Source organism: Pseudopodoces humilis, chromosome 13 (genome assembly GCF_049639895.1).
Source record: "Pseudopodoces humilis isolate 2021_Gansu_Grassland_sample_001 chromosome 13, ASM4963989v1, whole genome shotgun sequence".
Classification (NCBI taxonomy): Eukaryota; Metazoa; Chordata; class Aves; order Passeriformes; family Paridae; genus Pseudopodoces; species Pseudopodoces humilis.
Genome location: NC_142212.1, coordinates 6,953,072 through 6,972,002, shown reverse-complemented (window position 1 = coordinate 6,972,002; position 18,931 = coordinate 6,953,072). Strand labels below are relative to the sequence as shown.

General features: G+C 63.6%; 2 protein-coding genes across 3 annotated transcripts; one reads left to right on the top strand and one right to left on the bottom strand.

Annotated features, from left to right (window-relative positions):
• Window positions 1–1,625: 1,625 nt before the first annotated feature.
• Window positions 1,626–3,820, top strand: LOC102099265 (2'-5'-oligoadenylate synthase 1-like). Its single transcript, XM_014251511.2, has 6 exons — window positions 1,626–1,881; window positions 2,037–2,334; window positions 2,414–2,589; window positions 2,672–2,913; window positions 2,999–3,134; window positions 3,219–3,820. The coding sequence occupies exons 1-6, from the start codon at window positions 1,687–1,689 to the stop codon at window positions 3,720–3,722; spliced, it is 1,551 nt and encodes a 516-aa protein (XP_014106986.2). The 5' UTR covers window positions 1,626–1,686; the 3' UTR covers window positions 3,723–3,820.
• Window positions 3,821–4,610: 790 nt separating this feature from the next.
• On the bottom strand, window positions 4,611–16,574 carry SEMA3B (semaphorin 3B). Of its 2 annotated transcripts, none has more exons than XM_088061806.1 (18): window positions 12,044–12,277; window positions 9,693–9,820; window positions 8,711–8,868; window positions 8,569–8,631; window positions 8,361–8,480; window positions 8,193–8,286; window positions 7,985–8,104; window positions 7,530–7,675; window positions 7,319–7,433; window positions 7,172–7,241; window positions 6,943–7,087; window positions 6,615–6,834; window positions 6,434–6,525; window positions 6,220–6,261; window positions 5,967–6,124; window positions 5,800–5,855; window positions 5,583–5,722; window positions 4,611–5,499 (listed from the first exon to the last, which is right to left on the bottom strand). In XM_088061806.1, exons 2-18 carry the CDS (start codon window positions 9,790–9,792, stop codon window positions 5,059–5,061), a joined length of 2,280 nt encoding a protein of 759 aa, XP_087917932.1. In that variant the 5' UTR covers window positions 9,793–9,820; window positions 12,044–12,277; the 3' UTR covers window positions 4,611–5,058. The 2 variants fall into 2 exon arrangements, with proteins under 2 accessions (XP_087917932.1, XP_087917931.1); XM_088061805.1 differs by lacking the exon at window positions 12,044–12,277 and adding an exon at window positions 15,985–16,574 and having other exon boundaries at window positions 4,612–5,499.
• Window positions 16,575–18,931: the final 2,357 nt, after the last annotated feature.

Genomic DNA, 18,931 nt, shown 5'->3' with positions numbered 1-18,931 from the left:
TAACCCTGTCCCCAGTGCTGCTCCTCTCCCTGCCTCTCCTAATATCCCTGGCTCTGCCTGTACCCCTGCCTTGTTGTCACCCAGCACCAAGGGGACACCTACCCACCCCTGCTCCTGCCTGCATCCTTGACCTGGCCATTTGCTGCTGCTGCTGACAATCACAAAATCACTGGGTTGAAAGAGATGTCTAAGATCATCGAGTCCAACCCATGCCCTAACACCTCAGCTAAACCATGGCACTGAGTGCCACATCCAGTCTTTTCTTAAACACATCCAGGGATGTGTTTAACCTAACCCTAACTCCACCACCTCCCCAGGCAGATGATTCCAGTACTTTATCACCCTTTCCATAAAAAACTTTTCCCTAATATCCACTATCTCTACTCCTGTCCTTGTCCCTGCTCCTGACTATATCCCTGTCCCTGACCATGTCTCCTCTGCCCAGTCTGTATCTCTGTCCCTGACCCCAAATGGACCCTATCTCACTCCTACTCGTATCCCTGCCCCTGCTGCTGATCTTTGCCTGCCCCATCCTTGTCCCTATCCCTGTCCCTCCCTCTCTTCCTCCCTCTCCCCAGCCCCTGCCTGTCTCCTGCCCCTTTTTCCTCCTGTCCCTATTCCCTATCCTCTTCCTCTTCCCATTCTTGCCAGCCCCTGCTCCCAGGAGCACACTCCCCTTCTGCCCACAGCCCCAGCCCATCCTCCTGGCCCTGCTCCCGAACCTCCTGTTCCCGAGTGTGAGTTTCTGTTATTTGGCTCTTCCCACTTTATTTGGGCCAGGAGAGCAGTCGCGGGATCGATCCTTTGCAGTTTCGTTTCCAGCTCGGCAGAGCCAGAAACTGAACTTGCGTCCGAAACAGAAACTGAAACTCTCATTTTCCCATCTTAAGGTAGCACGGACCTCAACACGCTACGGATCCTACCCGCTGCCTCCTGCTCCCGGGAGCAAGGGGCACCGAGGGCTCTGGTGATGCTGGCACCGGCTGCATCGCACGGCAAGGGAGGGCACCAGCCTCCCAGGTGATGCTGGGCTGGCATCAGCTGTGTCCCACTGACGGTGTTGACACCAGGACCCACGGTGAAACTGGTTATGTCTGCATCTCACTGCCTACAGTGATGCCAGGGCATCTGCTGACACTGGTGACAGCCTCATCCCATTGCCCGTGGTGACACCAAGGTAGTTGGTGGCACTGGCCACATCCCATTGCCCGTGATGACACCATGGCACAGCATGTCCCAGGTGTCCCAGCACCGCCTGTGCCCCAGCCCGGACACTTGAGCCCCCAGCAGGGGACTGGTGCCTGCGGTGGGGCTCTGCCTTTGTCCGGCTGGGCACCAGCGAGAGACCCTGTGTCACCGAAAGCACCGGGGCCATGAGGTCCCACAGCACCCCAGAGCCTGGCCAGCTGCCTGTCTGCCACCACCACCCCAGCTGGATGCCAGGGTGACGCGCAGCCACTCCTGCCCCCTCCCAGCCCCCGCAGTGGTGGCACCAGAGACACCCGGGGGATCTCGTGGGAACCACCTGGAACCACCTTAAGTTCCCAGCGGTGACGCATCGGGGCGGTGGCCCGGGAAGGTTTAAAAGCTGCTGCAGACGGGAGCAGGCTGTGGGAGGAGGGAGCTGCAGGCAGGGATAGACGTAGGAAGCAGCAAGTCAGAAAAGGAAGAGACACACCTGTCAGCATGGAATGGAGCCAGGTGCTATCCGGGGATGGACTGAGAACAGTAACCACCAAGAACCTGGATAGCTGGATCATGGACACCCTGCAGCCCAGCACAGCTTTCTCCAAGCAGGTGAAGGACACAGTGGGGCGAATATGTGAATTCCTGAAGACGACCTGCTTTGGGGGTAAAATCCGCGTCCAAAAGACCGTCAAGGTGAGTGCTGCCTGGCTTGGGGGCCAGCTGCCACCCCTGCTGCCACCCTTTACACTGTCCCATGCTCCATCTCCTGCCCTGCCTCAGTTTCCCTTGGCAGCTACAGGAGTGGTGGCAACCAAGTGGTGCTGAGCAGGCAGGGTCTCTCTCTGCAGGGTGGATCAACAGGAAAGGGTACAGCTCTGAAGAAAAACTCTGATGCTGATGTGGTGCTCTTCCTCAGCTGCTTCCTCAGCTATGAGGATCAGAAAATGAACCGAAAGGATATCCTGGATTTGATCAAGGAAAGGCTGAAGGCCTGCAGGGAGAGCTTGAGGTTTGATGTGTTCATCAGTGAGCCCAGGTACAAGGGTCCTGACAACATGCCGCGCTCCCTCAGCCTTACTCTGTCCTCCAAGGAGACAGAGGAAGAGTCCACTGATATGGATATCCTGCCTGCCTATGATGCTTTGGGTAAGGGCTGCAGGCTGGCACAGGAACAGGCAGTGGTGTCAGTGATGGGATGGCTCTCACCCTCCTTTTCACTCCACAGGGCAGGTGACCCAGGATGCCCCACCAAATCCAGAAGTGTATGTGAGGCTCCTGTATGCCTCCAGACACCCCGGGGAGTTTTCCCCCTGCTTCACTGAGCTGCAGAAGATGTTTGTGAAACGTTGCCCTGCCAAGCTGAAGAACCTCCTGCGCCTGGTCAAGCACTGGTATAAGGAGGTGAGGGGCTGCCCAGCTTTCCCAGTTCCCAATAGACACCCATCCCAGCCAGCTCTCACCCCCATCTCTGTCTTCTCTCCAGCTGCTGAATCCACAGTACCCCAATGTGGACCTGCCCCCTAAATATGCCCTGGAGCTGCTGACCATCTATGCCTGGGAGGAAGGCACAGAATCCTGTGACTACTTTGACACAGCTCAGGGCTTCCGCACGGTGCTGGAACTGCTGTGCCGGCACCGGGAGATCTGCATCTACTGGGAGAAGTACTACTCGCTCCAGCACAGAGAGATTGGTGCCCATGTCAAGGGGTTGCTACGCAGATCCCGGTGAGGACCGTGCCCAGTAGGGTAGTCCCTGCTGGCCCCCTGGTACTGCCAGGGACTGACAGCAATGCCCACTCTGTGCTTGCAGCCCTGTCATCCTGGACCCTGCTGACCCCACGGGGATCCTGGGCCAAGACAAGAACTGGGACGTGATGGCAGAGGCAGCTGCCAGCTACTGCTACTCACTGCCCTGCCTTGCAAATGTCCAGCCCTGGAATGTGCAGGTAAGGCTGCCTGAGCCTGTGAGCATCACACTCCCCCAGCCCTACCCCTGCTGTCTTTGCCCATTCGCTCTCCTGTCTCTGCAGCCAGCCCGGCCCGTGACCATCGAGGTGGTGCAGCTGTCAGGCATCAAACTGACAAGGTGTGTCAGCCCCTATACCACCATCAGGCAGCTGAAGGAGATGATCCAGCAGAATTGGGGCATCCCGACATACACACAGCGGCTGGCACAGCAGGAGTCAGGCAGAAGCAGCATCATCCTACAGGACTGCGATACCCTGGCCACACACGGCATCTTCTACAACACCACGCTGGTGCTGCTGCAGACTGAGCCCCAGAAGATGCAGGTCTTGGTCAAGGATGATAAGAATCGAACCACTACCTACACGGTGCTGCCCACTGACACGGTCCGACAGCTGAAGGAGCAGATCCAGGCCCGGCAAGGGCCTTCTGCCAAAGAGCAGCGCCTGACCTACGGCTCCAGGGAGCTGGAGGACCAGCACACGCTGGCGCACTACGACATCAAGCCCATGAGCACCATCTTCATGCTCCTGCGGCTCCGGGGGGGTGCAGACCCCCAGCTCCCCTAGTTCCCTGCCTGCTTGCACTCCTGAGCATTTCCCTCAGCACCAGCCCATGCCCCTGTGTGCCCTCCTGTCATGCTGGAAATAAATACGTTGTAGATCCTTGTGCTGCTTGCTTTGTTGGGGACAGCGACAGGTGTCACGTGGGGTGGTCAAAGGAGTTTGGGTCACCAAGCCTTTGGAATGAGGGGGGACCTCAATGCCACAAGCTGCTGGGATGGCACAGGGACATAGAGGTGCAGTGAAGTAGTGCTCCTTGAGCCCAGGGTGCTTGGTGGGGTCAGGGATGCCAGCCTGCTGCCAGCTGGACCTCAGGAGAAAAAAACAGCTCCTTTCTCTGCCTGCTCCTGCCTACACCACTGCCTGCCTCTGCTTGTGCTGGGGGCTCAAGTGTCCAGGCTGGGGTGCAGCAAGTGGTGGGACATGGTTTGTGCTGGTAGCATGGTGTCACGAGAGGCCGTGGGATGTGGCCAGTGCCACCAAGGGTCCTGATGCCAGCGGAGACAGCAGGAGGCAGCAGACTCCAAGGTCACCTTCGGTCACTGCCTCAACTGCTGCCTGTTGCCACTGGGGAAGTTTGGTTTTCATCTTCCAGAAATCAAAGTGGAGCTGAAAGCACGGGGAGCTGGAAGCCTGGGGGAAACCCATCAACCTTGGCAATGTCCCTGCAAGTCTTGTCTCCCCTCAGCCCTCTAGTGTTGCTGAACATCCCACCCCTCTAGGCTTGGGATGCCAGTGTGGTGTGGCACCGGGCTTCCCCCCGAGTGCTTCCTGGGGCTTTGGATCAGATGCACGACCTTGGGTGGCTGAATCTGCTTTATTGTGCTCAATTAGTACAAGGTCCCCTGTGCCACTTTTCTACACCCAGGGCGGTGGGTGCCATCTTTATGCTCCCACCCCTTTGTGCCCCTTTGTGCCCCCCTCCTCCTGCTGGGCCCCTGGTCCCACCAGTGCCTGTCCTGCCCCTCCGTGCTCCCACTCCTGCCTGTAGCCCTTTTGGGACCCGAGAGTGACCCTGCCGTGCCGTCCTCCCGCAGTGCCACGCTGGGGTGGGGGCACTGCCTGGCCCTGCAGGTTTACATTCATCGTAACAGTCGTTAATAAATATTTCGGTGACTCTGCGATGCCGGCAGCCGGCTGGGTCCCCACCGGTGTTGGAGCCGGTGGCAAGGGCAGTCGGCAGCCCCTCGGGGGGCTGCTCAGCCCGGCTGCCCTCCTGCGGCCCCGGAGCCTCAGCCCCCCGCCAGTGCCCCCGCAGTGCTGCCGGCAGAGCGGCCGAGGCTGTGCCCCACCTGCGGCCCCGCTCCTAGGCAGAGCCCGGCGCCCGGGGCCGACCCCCGGGTCACCAGGGGGATGCGCTGCGGGGGCCCCGCTCGGCCCGCGGCCCCTCGTGGGTGCGCCGCCGGCGGGCTCTGCGCGCCTCCTCGCCCTGCCCGCGGCCGGGGGGCCCGGCGGGAGCGCGGGGCGGTGCAGGGGATCTTCCCCGGCTCCACAGCCTCTGGCAGACCTTGTCCGTGGCTGCCAGCGGCGGGCGCTCCACCAGCTGGAGGAAGTCCCGGTACCAGACCTTGCGGCCGGGGATGCCGGCGGCGAGCTGGGGGTCTCCGGCAGATGCCACGCCCGTGGCCTGCCAGGCGCCGATCACCTCGAGGGAGAGCCGCAGCAGGGGCTGGGTGAAGCCGTGCTCGGTGGCGTGGCAGAGGTAGAGGCCGGCGTCGGCGCGCTGCACGCTGCGCAGCAGGACACCCCGCTCCGTCCGCACCACCCGCTCGTCCATCCGCACCTGCAGCAGCCGTGGGGATGGGCGGTCAGCTCGGCATGGCACGGCACAGTCCCACCGGCACTACCTGCCCAGGGAGAGCCTACCTCACGCTGGGGATCATTCGGGGTGCGCTGGTGTGTCCAGAGGATGTGGGCTTGCAGGGATTTGGGGATGCACTCCAGAAAGACGGTGCTTCCCTCCACCCCGTAGAGTTGCTTCTGGGGGACGGTGTCCCGCCTGGGATCTGCGGGACACAGCCTGGCTTTCAGCCCCCCACCATGGCAGGGTTGGCCCCCAGACTCTAGCTGAGTCCCAGCTCACCTTCAGAGCAAAGCACGTTGGGGTCCCCATTGCGGACGTCCTGCCGGCGGAAACGCCTGAGGGAAGGTGAGGGAGAAGCAGGGGCTGCAGCAGCGTCATCTGTGCTCCTCACCATGGCCTCGGGGCAGGCTGCCTGCCCCAGCACTGCACCCTGGCACGGCACCTACCTCTTGGTGTTGGGCACGTAGCGGGTGCAGGTGTTGCCATCCCAGGCGCAGTATGGGTCCCGGGCCAGGCAGCACTCGGCACAGGCTTTGCCGTAGGCTCCGCAGCGGTGCAGGGGCAGCTGGGCCAGCGCTGTGGCTGAGCCAGCATAGAGCTGATGCTGGGGAAAGAGCAGAGCTGAGCACTCCCGTGCTGTGGCACAGGGCTAGGCAGAGCCACGGTGGACATGGGAATGCCCAGAGATCCCCCCCTTACCCGCTTGGAGGAGAGCTGCAGGCTGGTGATGGGGGAGGCATCCTGTGGGCAGAGCATGGGCAGGAGTTAAAGGCACATGGGGGAACCCTGGTATGCAGCCTCCTGGCTCCACAGCCTGGCAGCTGGAGTGCCCTGGCACAACCCAGAGCATGGACAGCACATGGGGGTGCTGCTGGGAAGTCTGACTGGTGGGATGCAGAACCCTGACCCTCACCTGGAACACCTGCAGCTCCTCCAGCAGCAGCGGCTCCATGCGGTGCCAGTTCTCCTTGGGCACTGAGACCACCTTCAGCACTGTGCCCACATCTGCAGGCAGGAAGGGGTGAGGCCACAGGTCCCAGCCCCAGCATCCCCCTGCTTTCCCTCACTGCCCCATCCGTGGGGTCACTACATGCCTGTGCCAATGAAGAGGACATCGTACTGGCCATCAGCAGCGGTGACACGGTCCACAGCGATGCGGGTGAAAGTGTAGGGCACGGTGGTTTGCAGGAAGAGGGGACGCTGGCCATGGGGCAAGACAGGGTTATACATCAGCGGGTGGTGACGGGCAAACTGGATCACCTCATCTGGGAAGTCCTTGGTGGAGCCGAAGGTGCCGAAGGTTTTGCTGGGGCACTGCAGGGAAACAGCAGTGGCTAAGCAGGGTCTCACACCCCACTGCCCCAACCCCAGGCAGTAGCATCCCACTGGTGGCACCAGCCAGGACAGCCCCACACTACGTACCATGCCTGGGCGGGGGTACGGCACACGCCCCTGGTATGACACCCACTGGTAGTTGGGACCTTCCTTGTGTGCAAAGGGGCCCAGGAAAGCCCGGCGGATGTCAGCCATGGTGTAGACACAGACAGCTGAGCCTTGGAAAACAGAGCTGGTGGGAGAGAGAGGGCAAAGATGTGAGGAGGCAAGGGGGGCACCACTGGGTATGTGCAGGGCACTGGGGAGGGGGCTTGACCTGGAAGTGGAGAAGATGGCATAGACCAGAGGGTTGCGTTTGTCTCTTGTCTGCAACAGGAAAACATCCCCTGCAAGCACGGAAGGCGTCAGTGCCGCCAGTGTTGCCCACAGCTACACTGGTGGGGTCGCATCCCCGTTTACTCACGGAGCTCATCAAAGTGGGTGTCTGCCCCGTCAGGGCCTGGCACGGCGCAGACGAGCCGAGCCTTCAGGAATGTCGTCCACTTGTTCACCAGGCTGCGCTGCCCGCCCATGTCATTCTGCCAGGGAAAGGAGGACACCGGTGTCAGCAGCAGCAGCAGGTGGCACCCCTGGGCACCCCGACCCCCAGCCCACCTGCCCGTGGATGCTCTCACCCGGCAGATTTGGCCGATACGGGCGAAGCTGGTCTTGCCCAGCCCCTGCTGCCGTTCAACTGCCGTCTCACGGAAGAAGAAGTAGATCTTGTCATCGTCGGGGTCCTCACTCTCTGGCACCCAAAAAACGGCCACGAACTTGGGCTCTGGGGACAGAGAGGGGTGGTGCTTCCACTAACTCTGCTCCCCAGGGACTGTTGGGGTCCCAGGGGAGGGTGCAGAACCAACCCTGCCCAGCTGCAGAGCAGAGGCAGAGTGAGGATGGGATTCCCTCCAGACATTGGTGGGGACACAGAAACCCCTGAAATCATCCTCTGGAGGCAGTGAAGGACAATGTACATCTGAGCCTGAGGGAATCATTGCCCTGATACCTCCAGGCAGCAGCACTGCTGTGCCAGGATGCCAGTGGTCCCCCTCACCCCCCACCCCCCACCCTCCCAGTCCCCAGCACTGACCATTGAGCCAGCGAGAGTCATGCTGCTCCGTGCGGATGGAGGGACGTCGGCCCAGGCTGCGGAAGATGGTAAAGTCACGGCCCATCAGATCGGTGGCCACCCCAGAGTAGAGCTCCTCGCCTGGCAGGCACCGAGGGAAGCGTTATAGGGGACCCCCCGGCACCCCTGTGCCACGCTGCACCCAGTAGCAGGCTCAGAATGCTCTTACCCACAAGGACAGAGGCGGCTGTATGCCGGGGGTCATACGGGCTCTTCCCCTTGCCATCCTCAGTGTGGCGCGGGTCCAGCTTGAAAACAGGCTCCTGGAGAGGGGTAAGGATGGGAGATGGGCAGGTGGCAGCAGCTGGGGGCTGTGGTGGTGCCAGGGGAAGCTCACTTCTGCATGCTGGCCAGCCTCGACGAAGGCACAGACTGGGTGGAAGGCACCAGTGCCACAGGCATACAGGTGGGTCCGGTTGTAGGGGTGCAGGATCTTCACAAAGTTCATGCACTCAGCCTGGGGATGGAGGGAATGAAGGATAAGGTAGTGCTGGGGCAGGGCCCTGGCATAGTCCTGCCATCCCACAAGACGCCCCATCGCTCACAGTGATGTCCTTGCCGGCCCAGTTGCATTCTTCCCTCCACTCCACGGGAGCCGGCCAGTAGATCTGCAAGTGGAAAAGGGGATGCTCACAGCACTTGGTGCATGGGCACTGCCCCACCAGCATGTCCCCCCGGCCCTGTTACCTTCCTATCCCGCCGGCTGATGTCATCCAGGGCCAAAGACAGGAGGTGGTTCTGGGCGCCCACAAAGAGACGGCCGCGCTCCTCATCCAGCAGCAGGGCCTCGTAGCAGCAGGAGTGCTCCAGCGAGAAGAGGCGCAGCCCATGGCGAGCCCGCAGCTCTGCCGGGACCCACCGGCACTGCTCAGCCCGGCCCCGCCACTGCCTGTCCATCTCCACCGCCTGGGACACGCTCCGAGGCTGCCTGGGTCAGGCCACGGCCCCCTGCCATGCCATCCCCTCCCCCAAACCTGTCCCACTGGCTTGACTAGGTTCACCAGGCCCTTGTCTGTCCAGCATTCATCCCCATGCCAGCCCCACACCCACCCCTGTGTCCCCTGAGACTCACCCCCAAACCACTCAGCAATGATTCCTGTGCCCCTCGGCACCCATCTCTGCACCGCTCACCCGGCAGCCGGGGAGAAGGGGCCATTCCCTGCCCCGCAGAGCTAATCCCACCGTGGCGGGAACAAACAGCCCTTTGTCAGGCTGGGAGGAGAGCTCTTGCTGAGACCTGCCGCTGGACAAAGCCCCCTGCGCCGTGCTGGAGCCCGTGGAGCGGCCACTCGGGGCTCAGCTCCCCAGCTGGCACGACATTCCCGACAGGTATGGCACAGCTGTGGCTAGGGAGTGCCACCATGGTGCACACAGGATAGGGGCACCTGAGCCAGCACATGCTGGGAGTGAGGTCCCAAGGACAGGCAGGTGGCCCCGGAGGGGCTGGCATCAGGTAAGGAACATGGCAGCCAGTACCAAGACCTGATAGTCCGTGGGGAGGGCGGCGGCAGTGTTGGGGATGTGCCGGTGCTGGGGTTTTGCATCCCTCCCACCATGCTGCCCCCCAGGATACTCCCATCCCTCGGAATGATGCTGGGTGCTGCTGACCCGTAACCAGTGCACCCACACCTGACCCACGCCCCCCACCCTGCCCGTGTCCCATGCTCACCGGGGAAGGACAGCTTGAGGCGGGGGGTGGCAGCAGGTGGGGGGCGGCCAGCGCCGAGGCTGCGCAGCAGAAGCAGGAGCAGGAGCAGCGTGTGGCTCATGGCCGGGGTCTGGCTGGTGGCGCCGCAGCTGGGGCAGAGAAACAAGACCTCAGCTCGGGTTACAGCCCCCTCCCCACAGCCCCCAGACCACGAGCCCTCCCCGATACTGCCAACGGTGTCTGGAGAGCCCTGAGCATCGGCATAGGGCAACTCCAGGCATGGCATGAGGGGATTCCCCACTGGGCTCAACCTAGCAGTTGGAGGGGATGTGAGCCAGGCACATCCCTCCCTATTTTTAAGCCCCCATTAATCCAACCTCAAACATAATGGGCTTCGGAAACACCCCTCTTGCTCCTGCCTGTGGGGAAAGAGAGGCAGCCCAGCCAAGCAGCATCCAGCCCTGCCCATGCCTGTCTGAGCCCACCAGCAGGATTGTGCTGGGCTCTGCCATTCCTGCCTGCAAGCACAGAGCTGTCCTATAGGAATGGGGACAAGGACAGAGCAAACACCGAAGTGGTGACAACCATATAATAGGGCACCCTGGGCAGTCAGTGGGCTCCTGAGCACTGGGCAAGCTGTCCATGATGGTAGTCATGGGGTCATATGCCTCAGTTTTCCCCACTGCTAGAGCCCCACCGTTAGCTCCCGGCCTTTCTTGTATCACCAGGCTAACGGGAGCAGGATTTTGGGGGGGCTCTGGCTAAACAGGTGCCCACAATACCCAGAGGGGCCCATGCTGGTGTGTTTGCCACACTGATGGTTGCCCACCACGAGGTAGGGAAGTCCTCCTCTGGCAGCAGCACGCTCTCCCTTGGGGAGAGGGAGATGATGGTTATCAGGGCACTGTGCCAGAACACAGATCCCACCTTGCCCCCTGGCCGTGCTGCAGTGCCCTGTGCAAGGCACAAACTGAGCTATGCCGGTCATCAGCCCCTGTGGGTCTCACCCGTGGCACAGCCACTGGGGCCTCACCAGGACGCTGGTGACAACCAAAGCCCCACCACAGCCCTGGGGCTCGGTGCAATCACCGCAGGCTCTACTACCCTCCCTGAGCTGGGAGGGTCACATGTACATGGCATGGACAGGGGCTCCTGCGGGCAGGGCAGCCCCTCCAGTCTGGTCGGTGGAGGTGAGCCCGGGGCAGGCAGCGGGCAGCGCACGGGGCCCGGCTGGGCGCAGTGCCGGGTAAGGCTGCCCGGTGTCCCGGCACGAAGGCGGTCGGCGCTAATGGCATTTACAGAGGCGCCGGGATGAGGCGCGGGACCCGCCGGGCTCTGGCAGCCCCGACGGCTGCCGCCAGCCAGGGCCGTGCCGGGGCACGGGGGCTGTCCCCTGCCCTCGGCTGCCGAGCGGCCGGGACAGATCCCCGGGCGCGGACCCGCGTGGCTCTGGTTCGGCTGGCACGGGGAGCCGGCCGGGGGGCGGGCGGGCAGCAGCGGCAGCACCACAGACCCTCGGTGCCAACCCTGGCAGATCCGGATCCAGCCCGCGAAACTCCCCGGGCGAACCCCGACGCCAGCCCTCCGGTGCCAGAGGGGACACGAACCCCACCGCGAGCCCCCCCGGTACCAGCACGGGCAGCCCCCCCGACGACAGCGCACAGACCCCATCCCGGGACACTCCCCGGCCACCCCCGCACCCTGCCGGGCCCCCGACACCCACCTGTGTCCCGGCTCGGCTCGGCTCGGTCCGGCCCCGCCCGCCGCGTCCGCCGGGAGGGAGCGGGGCGGCCCCGCGGGGCGGGGCGGGGAGGGGCGGGGGCGCGCACAGGGACACGCACACGTGTGTACGAACACACGAGCGGACACGCGGGCACCCTCGCACATACACACACCCACGGCCACTCACACACCCCCCGTGCTGCCACCCCCGTGGCTCGCGGTGACACTCACGGGGACACCCACGGTGACCCCGCTGCCCCCGGGGCAGAGCTGAGGATGCCAAGCTCAGCGCACGTGTGGCTCAGCACACGAGTGGTGGCGGGGCTCCCTCCTCGCCGGGACAGGCACTTGCCCGTCCGGGTGTGGGGGCCGTGCCGGAGGGTGCCGGGGCCGTACCGGGGGTACGGGGGGCCGGTCCCGCGCCCCGCTCAGCTGCAGCCCAGATGTCTGGCCCGAGCCCAGCCCGGAGCAAACAAAATTCCTCCGCTGCCTCCCATTTTCCAGCTGCCGCTGCCAAGAATAGCAAGTGCCGAGTGGTGCCGGCAGCGGGGCCACGCGTGCCTCGGCGGGCAGGGCTCGGGGCGGGGGGAACACGAGCTGCCTTGGGGACCACACCTGCCTTGTTCTCCCCGTGCTCCTCACTGTCCTACCTGCGGGTGCAGGAGTCCGGGAAGGCAGGTCCAGAACGAGTGGGGAGGAAGAGCTGCAGGCAGCAGAGTGTGCAGGCAGGTGCAGGGCGAGCGGGGAGGAAGGGGTGCGGGTAGAAGCGGGTGCGGGCAGGTGCAGGCAGTGGGTGCCAGCAGGCAGCGAGCGCAGGTGGGCTGGCAGTGAGCGCCAGCAGCGGCTGCAGGCAGGTCAGGTGCAGGTGCAGACAGGCAGCTGGCAGAGGCAGGCAATGATTTCAGCAGGAAGCCAGAGCCGGGCAGGCAGGCCAGCAGTAGGCAGAAGCTGTGCCAGGCAGGGTGCCCGGGAAATGCCCTTTTATCCTACTGCCAGTAACCCTCGTGCTGCCAGCCCTGGTACTCTGGCACGCTGGCAGGCTCTGTTCCAGCACCACCACTTGCTCTCCTAGCTGCGCCACACTGCTGAGTGGCATCCAGCCCAGCCCAGCTTTGTGGGCAGCAAGGACAGAGATAGCCAAGGGACGGGTGGGGCAGCAGAGGAGGAGCTGGCACCGGTACTGCAGGGGTTACTCTGCTGTAAGACTTTGTCCAGGCACCAGCAGGACTTTGCGCTGGGTGGCCCCCACACGGGCATGGCCCCTGTGCCTACTGTCCCTGGATGGCGCTGAGATGGTGGGGACAGGGATGTCGTGCCCAGCCCTGCCCAGTGGGCACCTTCCCCTGCTATGCCAGCACCGTGCCTTAGTTTCCCTTCACCCAGTTGGGACTTTTCCAACTGCCGCCACTCCCGGCAAGTGTGGCGAGGTGACCAGGTGACGTCACCACCACCCCAGCCCTGGAGCCCTGAGGGGACCTTGCTGGCAGCGGCTCCGCCTGGAGAAACCATCAGGCGTCAGAAGGGCCGGGCTTCCATCCCGGAAAAACCAGCGCGGGAGGGATGCGCCACGTGGCCGCCGGCCACCCCTTCCTGCCCCACGGGGCGCTCCTGGCAGGCACCGGAGCCGCTGGGCGCCGGCACGATGGTGATTCCCATCTGGAATGGGCACCGCCACTAGCATCCCTCATCCCGTACCCTGTGCCAGCCCGCGGGAGGTTTCACAGCCAGGTACCGGTGGCCTGGCTCCCCGCCAGAGCGGGGGTGTCACTGCCGACGGCACCAGCAGGTGCTGGCGCTTTCGCTCTTTGATCCCGTCCCTGCCGCTGGCAAATCCGCACCCAGGGATCGCTGCCTCGGCCAAATCTCTCCCGGCGGTTCCGGCTCCGGCAAGCATCTGTAGCTCCGCCGGCAGCGCCCGAGCCCCCAGCGGTGTTAGCGGTAGGAAGCGGCTCCTCTCCACCTCCGCAGGGCTCCGGGGCGGAGAGGCAGCGGGCAACGGGCAAAGCTCCTGCATCTCCTGTGCTGGGGCTGAGCCAGCAGGGCGTGGGATGTATCCGTGCCATCATGGAATGCGTGCCCACCACCGGCTGCTGGATACCCTGCATGTCAGAAGGACTGGCATCTGCTAGCCCTCAGGATGGATACAAATCTCGCATCCCAAACGGAAATGGTACCTCACCAGAAGAAACGCTTGTGATTCTGTGGGGACCTGTGGGGTGACTCCCCCAAGGGTGCTACTGGGTGGTCCCCCATGTCCCTGGGGCCTAGAGAGCTTCCCTCTGCCCTGATGGAGCTATCATGGCTGAGGACATGGAAAACCCAAGGGTCAAGGCGAGCTGTGTCATGACAGCTGGTGCCATAGGCATCCCTGTGACACATGGGTGTGGCACGGCACTGCTCCCCAGCCAAGGGATGGGTTTGTGCAGCAGGGTGGCCTTTGCCAGTGCTGCCAGTGACACTGCCAACTGTCAGCAGGGGAGGAGTGTGGCATCCTCACCCCTGCCTAAACCCATGACCCGGGCACAGGGGTATGCTGCTCAAACTAGTATCCCCTGGGTCTGGACACCCCGAAAAGCTGTTGGTGGTTTGTGATGGCACTGAAGATGTGACTTTAGGACTTCTGTGGGAATCCATCTGTGGTGCATCCAGAATGTTGGGTCATGGGATGGCATCAGGCCTTGCGTGGATGCCACATTCCCGGTACAGGAATATACCGGGGAAGGATATACCGGGCAGGGGACAGAGCCCATGGCATTCCAAGTGTGCCAGTGTGAGGGCTTGGCTGGCAGCAAGTAAACATGCCTGAGATGGCTGCATCCTTGTGGCACGGCATGATGGCAATGTCCCAGAGGGACACCAGCTCTAGTTTCATACCCTATCTGTAGATACACCCACCCTGACCCTATGCCCACCCCCCACCATAGCACGCTGGTGAGACCCCAGCACCAGGGACCCCTGCGGCCCCAGTGCATTCCTGCTGGGATTAGGTACCGGCTCCCGGCACTGCCATGCTGGTGTAGCCCAGCTAATCCCTTTTTAATTGTCCCTACTCTGTGCTGGAGTGATCTGGGCTGTCCAGGGGATGCAGGTGCTGTGTGCATCTCAGTGCCTGAGCAGCTGTGGGGTGCTGCCATCATGTGTCCCTTCTGTGGGACCAAGCCATGGGGTACATGGTGGCCCTTTGGGAGAGTGATGGAGAAGGGGATGTCCATCCTCCAGGTGCAGAACAGTGGCTTTTTGGAAAGGGAAAGGGAGGGACCCTTATCTTATAGGATCCTATCCTCCTGACTCAAGGTGACCATTTGCCCTTGGCTTCGTGTCTGCCAGCATCCAGGTTCTGAGACACGCAGAGGGGCCACGTGCCTTGCACTGAAAACCACCAAAGCTCCTCAAAACCATTCATTGGGCGGGAGCAGGACACCCAGGCTTTCTGCCACCATCCAAGGACTCTCCCCACGCCAGCAGGAGGGCAGTAGGAGATGCTGGCTGAGCCCCTCTGCCTGCTGTCCAGCCCATATCCTTTTGGCCCTGCCCTGAGCCACACCAACTCTTTGGGCATCCAGCTCTTTGGGCTTTAAAAATAGGCTGGTGTCCCTGCCATGGGGTCAGTAATTTTAGCCAGGGTGTGTCTTGTCAGGAAGTACGCGGTTCCATTCATCTCCTGCTGGCCCAGCTGCATCCACACCCAGGGCTGATGTCAGCCCCTCACTGCCCACTTTCTCATCCCTGCCTCAGGGCAAAGCAGTACAGCCATGGCCACCTTGGGCCCAGGCAATGTCTGGTGGGATGGTGAGGGTGGGGAAATGAGGACAGGGGTGTCCAGCTGCTCCCCCTGACCCTTCCTGCTTTGTATCTTGGGCATCTTGCCCCCAAAGCTGGTGGCACCTGGGAGCACCCAGACAGGCAGTGGTGGAGTCCCGGCACCCTGCCCTCTTCTCTCACCCTTCTCCTCTCACCCTGGCCCCCCAACACAACAGCCACTTCAGATTGCCTCCCACGGTGCTCCCGGGGGGCTGTGCCGGCTGGGAAGGCTGCGGGGGCCGCTGCCGAGCATAATGGGGCTATTGATGGCCGAGCCAGCGGCCCCGGCACAATGGGGCCTTGTCTGCTGGCCCAGCTCCCACTCCTGCCCAGCCCCGTGCCCAGCCTCAGGATACCCCCTTTCCCAGTTGCCTCGGAGCTCACCAGGTGCCAGCCAGGGCAAACCCTGCCTTGACCGAGTCAGTGAGTACTGGGAAGGAGCAGCAGGTGGGAAGCCACCAGGTGAGCCCCCTTCCCATAAACCAGTGCCCAGGGAAGGAGCATTGCTTGGGAAACTTCCCAGCATGGTGGTGCTCACCCCTGCCACCCCTGCTGGGACAGGGCTGAGGGGTTCCTGCTCAGCTGTGGGGTGACAGGAGCAAGAAGGTGGTACATGCCCAATGATGCCTTCATTTCCCTCTCAGGGCCACGTCCGAGCCCGCTGGCACCCGGTACCCACTGCAGGGAGGCAGGGAGCTCACTGCTTCCCAGGGACCTCCACCGCCCCAGTCCCCCAACGCCACGGCCCCCCTCAATGGGCCAGCCCGGTGCCCCAAATCCACCTTCTCACCTGCTATGGTGCGTGGGCTCTGCCGGAGCTCGCCTGCCTCCTCGCCCGGCGGGTAAGCTGGGGCTCTGGCTGCCGCCTGCTCTTTAAACCCCAAATCCCCGGTGCTGGGCGCCAGTCCCGCCAGCGGCGGGGGTGGAGGGAGGGGATGCAAAGCCCCGGTCCCTGCTCCCGGGGCCGGCACCAACAAAAGGCAACTGTGTCGTGTGTCCTCCCTCTGCACCCAACGACCTGGCTGGCCGCTTGGGAACAGCCCCTCGGGACCCCAGGGCTTTCTGGGGTGCTGCCACCCCCTCTGCCTGCGCTGGAAAGGGAAGAGAGGTGCGAGCGAGCCTAGGAATCCCGATCGCAGTCGCGGTACATCCCGATGTCCCCAAGCACACGCTCCTGCCTGCTCGGTCCTGTTCCTGCCTTGGAGGAGTGCCAGGGTGAAGGCTCTCATCACCGTCCCAGTTCCTCATCTGCTTCTGCAAAGCCCAGCCCAGCAGGGCTGGAGGGGGAGGAAGGGGATGTGGCTGCTGCCATGGTGCCCGTTCTGGGGGGACTCACCCCACGGTACCCCCATAGCTGCCGTGGGGCCGGGTGGCTGCCCGTGGAACATCCCCGCGGTCCGAAGGCCGAGCAGCCGGTGACGCCTCATTAATGTGGGGTAAATGTGTAACAAGTTCTCGGCTGGGCTGGGGCGGTTTGAGCCGCATGACTTCTCTCGCCTTCCCGGCATCCTGGGAACTGGGGATTTAGCGGCTCTATCGCAGTAAAAGCCGCTCAGCCAGGGCAGGAGGGAGAAGGAAAGTCCATCCTGTGGCTGGACACGCTGGGGTGTCCAGTGGTGGCTGGATGGAACAGAGTGGACAGTGTGCTAGGCTGGGCTGGGCACAAGCCCAGGGAGGGAGAGGATGATCTCAGCCCATCTGCCCTCCAAGAGGGCATGAGGTGAGAGAGCCAGGGGAGCAAGGCTCTGTTCAGCAGTGCCTGCCAGCATGGGAACAAATGGGCACCATTTTAATAAAAAAACAAAACAGGAAATTCCATCTGGAGGCAAGGGAATGTGTTTTCCTTCTGTGACAGTGGCCAGGTGCTGACACGGCTGTGCCAGAGGCTGCAGAGCATCCAGACACGAGGATCTGTGCCCAAACAGCCGGCACCAGCGGAGCCACTCCTGCCGTGGGGTGGGCTCCGGACAGCCAGGAACCCTGCTTATACTGTGCCAGGCCCCAAACTCCGTCCTGGCAGCTGTGACCATGCAGATGGAGAGGGGCTGGAACATGATCCTGGGATGTCAGTGGCACCACAGAGCTGGGCTCTTAGCGTGTTGTCCCAGAACAGACAGTGGATCGCTGTGCCATGCCGTGCGGTGCCATGTGAAGCCCCAGGGCGCCTCACAGTGTTGAGCTCCATGGAAAGCACTGGGGTGGCCAGAGGCCTCAGGAAACAGGTGACACCCTGGAGAGCTGCCAGGCAGCATGGCCATCACTTCCCATGGAATAGATTGAGGGACTGGATCTGTCCCACAGAGGGGCAGGCAGAGTTCTGGGGTGCAAGTGGGGGGAGAGGCCTTGTTGGGACACAGATCTGGGGGGATGTGGGCTGGAGTCACACGGGTGTGACAAAGCAGTGGGTGCTGGGGAAGCCCCAGCGGGGCCAGGCTGGATGCAGGCACGGGGCAGACAGGCGTGGGCAGGGTCCGGGCCGTGGGCAAGCAGGGGGTGTGAGGGGGCGGGCAGTGGGCAGGGGGCAGGGTGTGGGCAGTGGGCAGGGTGTGGGCAGAGGGCGGGCAATGGGCAGTGGGCAGGGTGTGGTCAGTGGGCGGGCAATGGGCAGTGGGCAGGGTGTGGGCAGTGGGCAGGGTGTGGGCAGTGGGCAGGGTGTGGGCAGTGGGCGGGCAGTGGGTGGGCAGTGGGCAGGGTGTGGTCAGTGGGCGGGCAATGGGCAGTGGGCAGGGTGTGGGCAGTGGGCAGGGTGTGGGCAGTGGGCAGGGTGTGGGCAGTGGGCGGGCAATGGGCAGTGGGCAGGGTGTGGGCAGTGGGCAGGGTGTGGGCAGTGGGCAGGGTGTGGGCAGTGGGCGGGCAGTGGGTGGGCAGTGGGCAGGGTGTGGTCAGTGGGCGGGCAATGGGCAGTGGGCAGGGTGTGGGCAGTGGGCAGGGTGTGGGCAGTGGGCAGGGTGTGGGCAGTGGGCGGGCAATGGGCAGTGGGCAGGGTGTGGGCAGTGGGCAGTGGTCAGTAGCAGTGGTCAGCAGTGTCAGTGGTCAGTAGCAGTGGTCAGTGGCAGTGGTCAGCAGTGTCAGTGGTCAGTAGCAGTGGTCAGCAGCGGCAGGGGCGGGCAGGGGCAGGGCTGTGCCTTCGGCTGCCGGCAGAGGGTGCCCGGGGAGCGGCGCCGCCGGTGCCCGCAGCGCTGCCGGGGCTCCGGGCAGGGCCATCGCCATCCCGCAGAGTCACGGGCCGGCGATGCCCAGCGGGTGGTGTGGTGTCACCAAGGCCACGCCCGTCCCTCCAGCCGGTGGGAACCGGGAGCGGCTGGCCGGCGGCGGGGGCACGGCGGGGACCGGTGCTGCCGTGGCACCGCGCTGACCTTGCCGGCGGCAGAACGGGAACGGGCAGCGCTCTGGGCAGAACCGGCGGAGCTGGAGCAGCCGCCCGTGGCCTGGCACCCACGGCTCGACCTTCCCAGGGACAGCTGTAGTGCCGGGAGGGCAGCTGGCGGCCCGTATCCCCATCCCCACCCTGGTATGGTGTCACCGTCGTGCCACGGTGGCCGCTGCTACTGGTGATGGCATTTCCCATACCCATCCCAGCCCTCGTCTGTGCTTCCTGCAGCCCAGCAAGCCCAGTGATGGTGGCGGGTGGGTCCTGCTGCTCACAGGCAGGGTGGGAGTCCCAGGAGTGCCACGGAGCGGGTAGTAGGACTTCGGGTGGTGGGGGATGTGCCCAGGGGGGATGGGACTGGAGCTGG

Coding starts and splice junctions, on each gene's coding strand:
- SEMA3B (XM_088061805.1), bottom strand. CDS start 9,792: ATGAGCCACACGCTGCTCCTGCTCCTGCTTCTGCTGCGCAGCCTCGGC. Junction 8,632..8,710: donor TCAGCCGGCGGGATAGGAAG/GTAACAGGGCCG, acceptor TTCCACTTGCAG/ATCTACTGGCCGGCTCCCGT. Junction 8,105..8,192: donor AGCCGCCTCTGTCCTTGTGG/GTAAGAGCATTC, acceptor GGTGCCTGCCAG/GCGAGGAGCTCTACTCTGGG.
- LOC102099265 (XM_014251511.2), top strand. CDS start 1,687: ATGGAATGGAGCCAGGTGCTATCCGGGGATGGACTGAGAACAGTAACC. Junction 1,882..2,036: donor GCGTCCAAAAGACCGTCAAG/GTGAGTGCTGCC, acceptor CTCTCTCTGCAG/GGTGGATCAACAGGAAAGGG. Junction 3,135..3,218: donor TCCAGCCCTGGAATGTGCAG/GTAAGGCTGCCT, acceptor CTGTCTCTGCAG/CCAGCCCGGCCCGTGACCAT.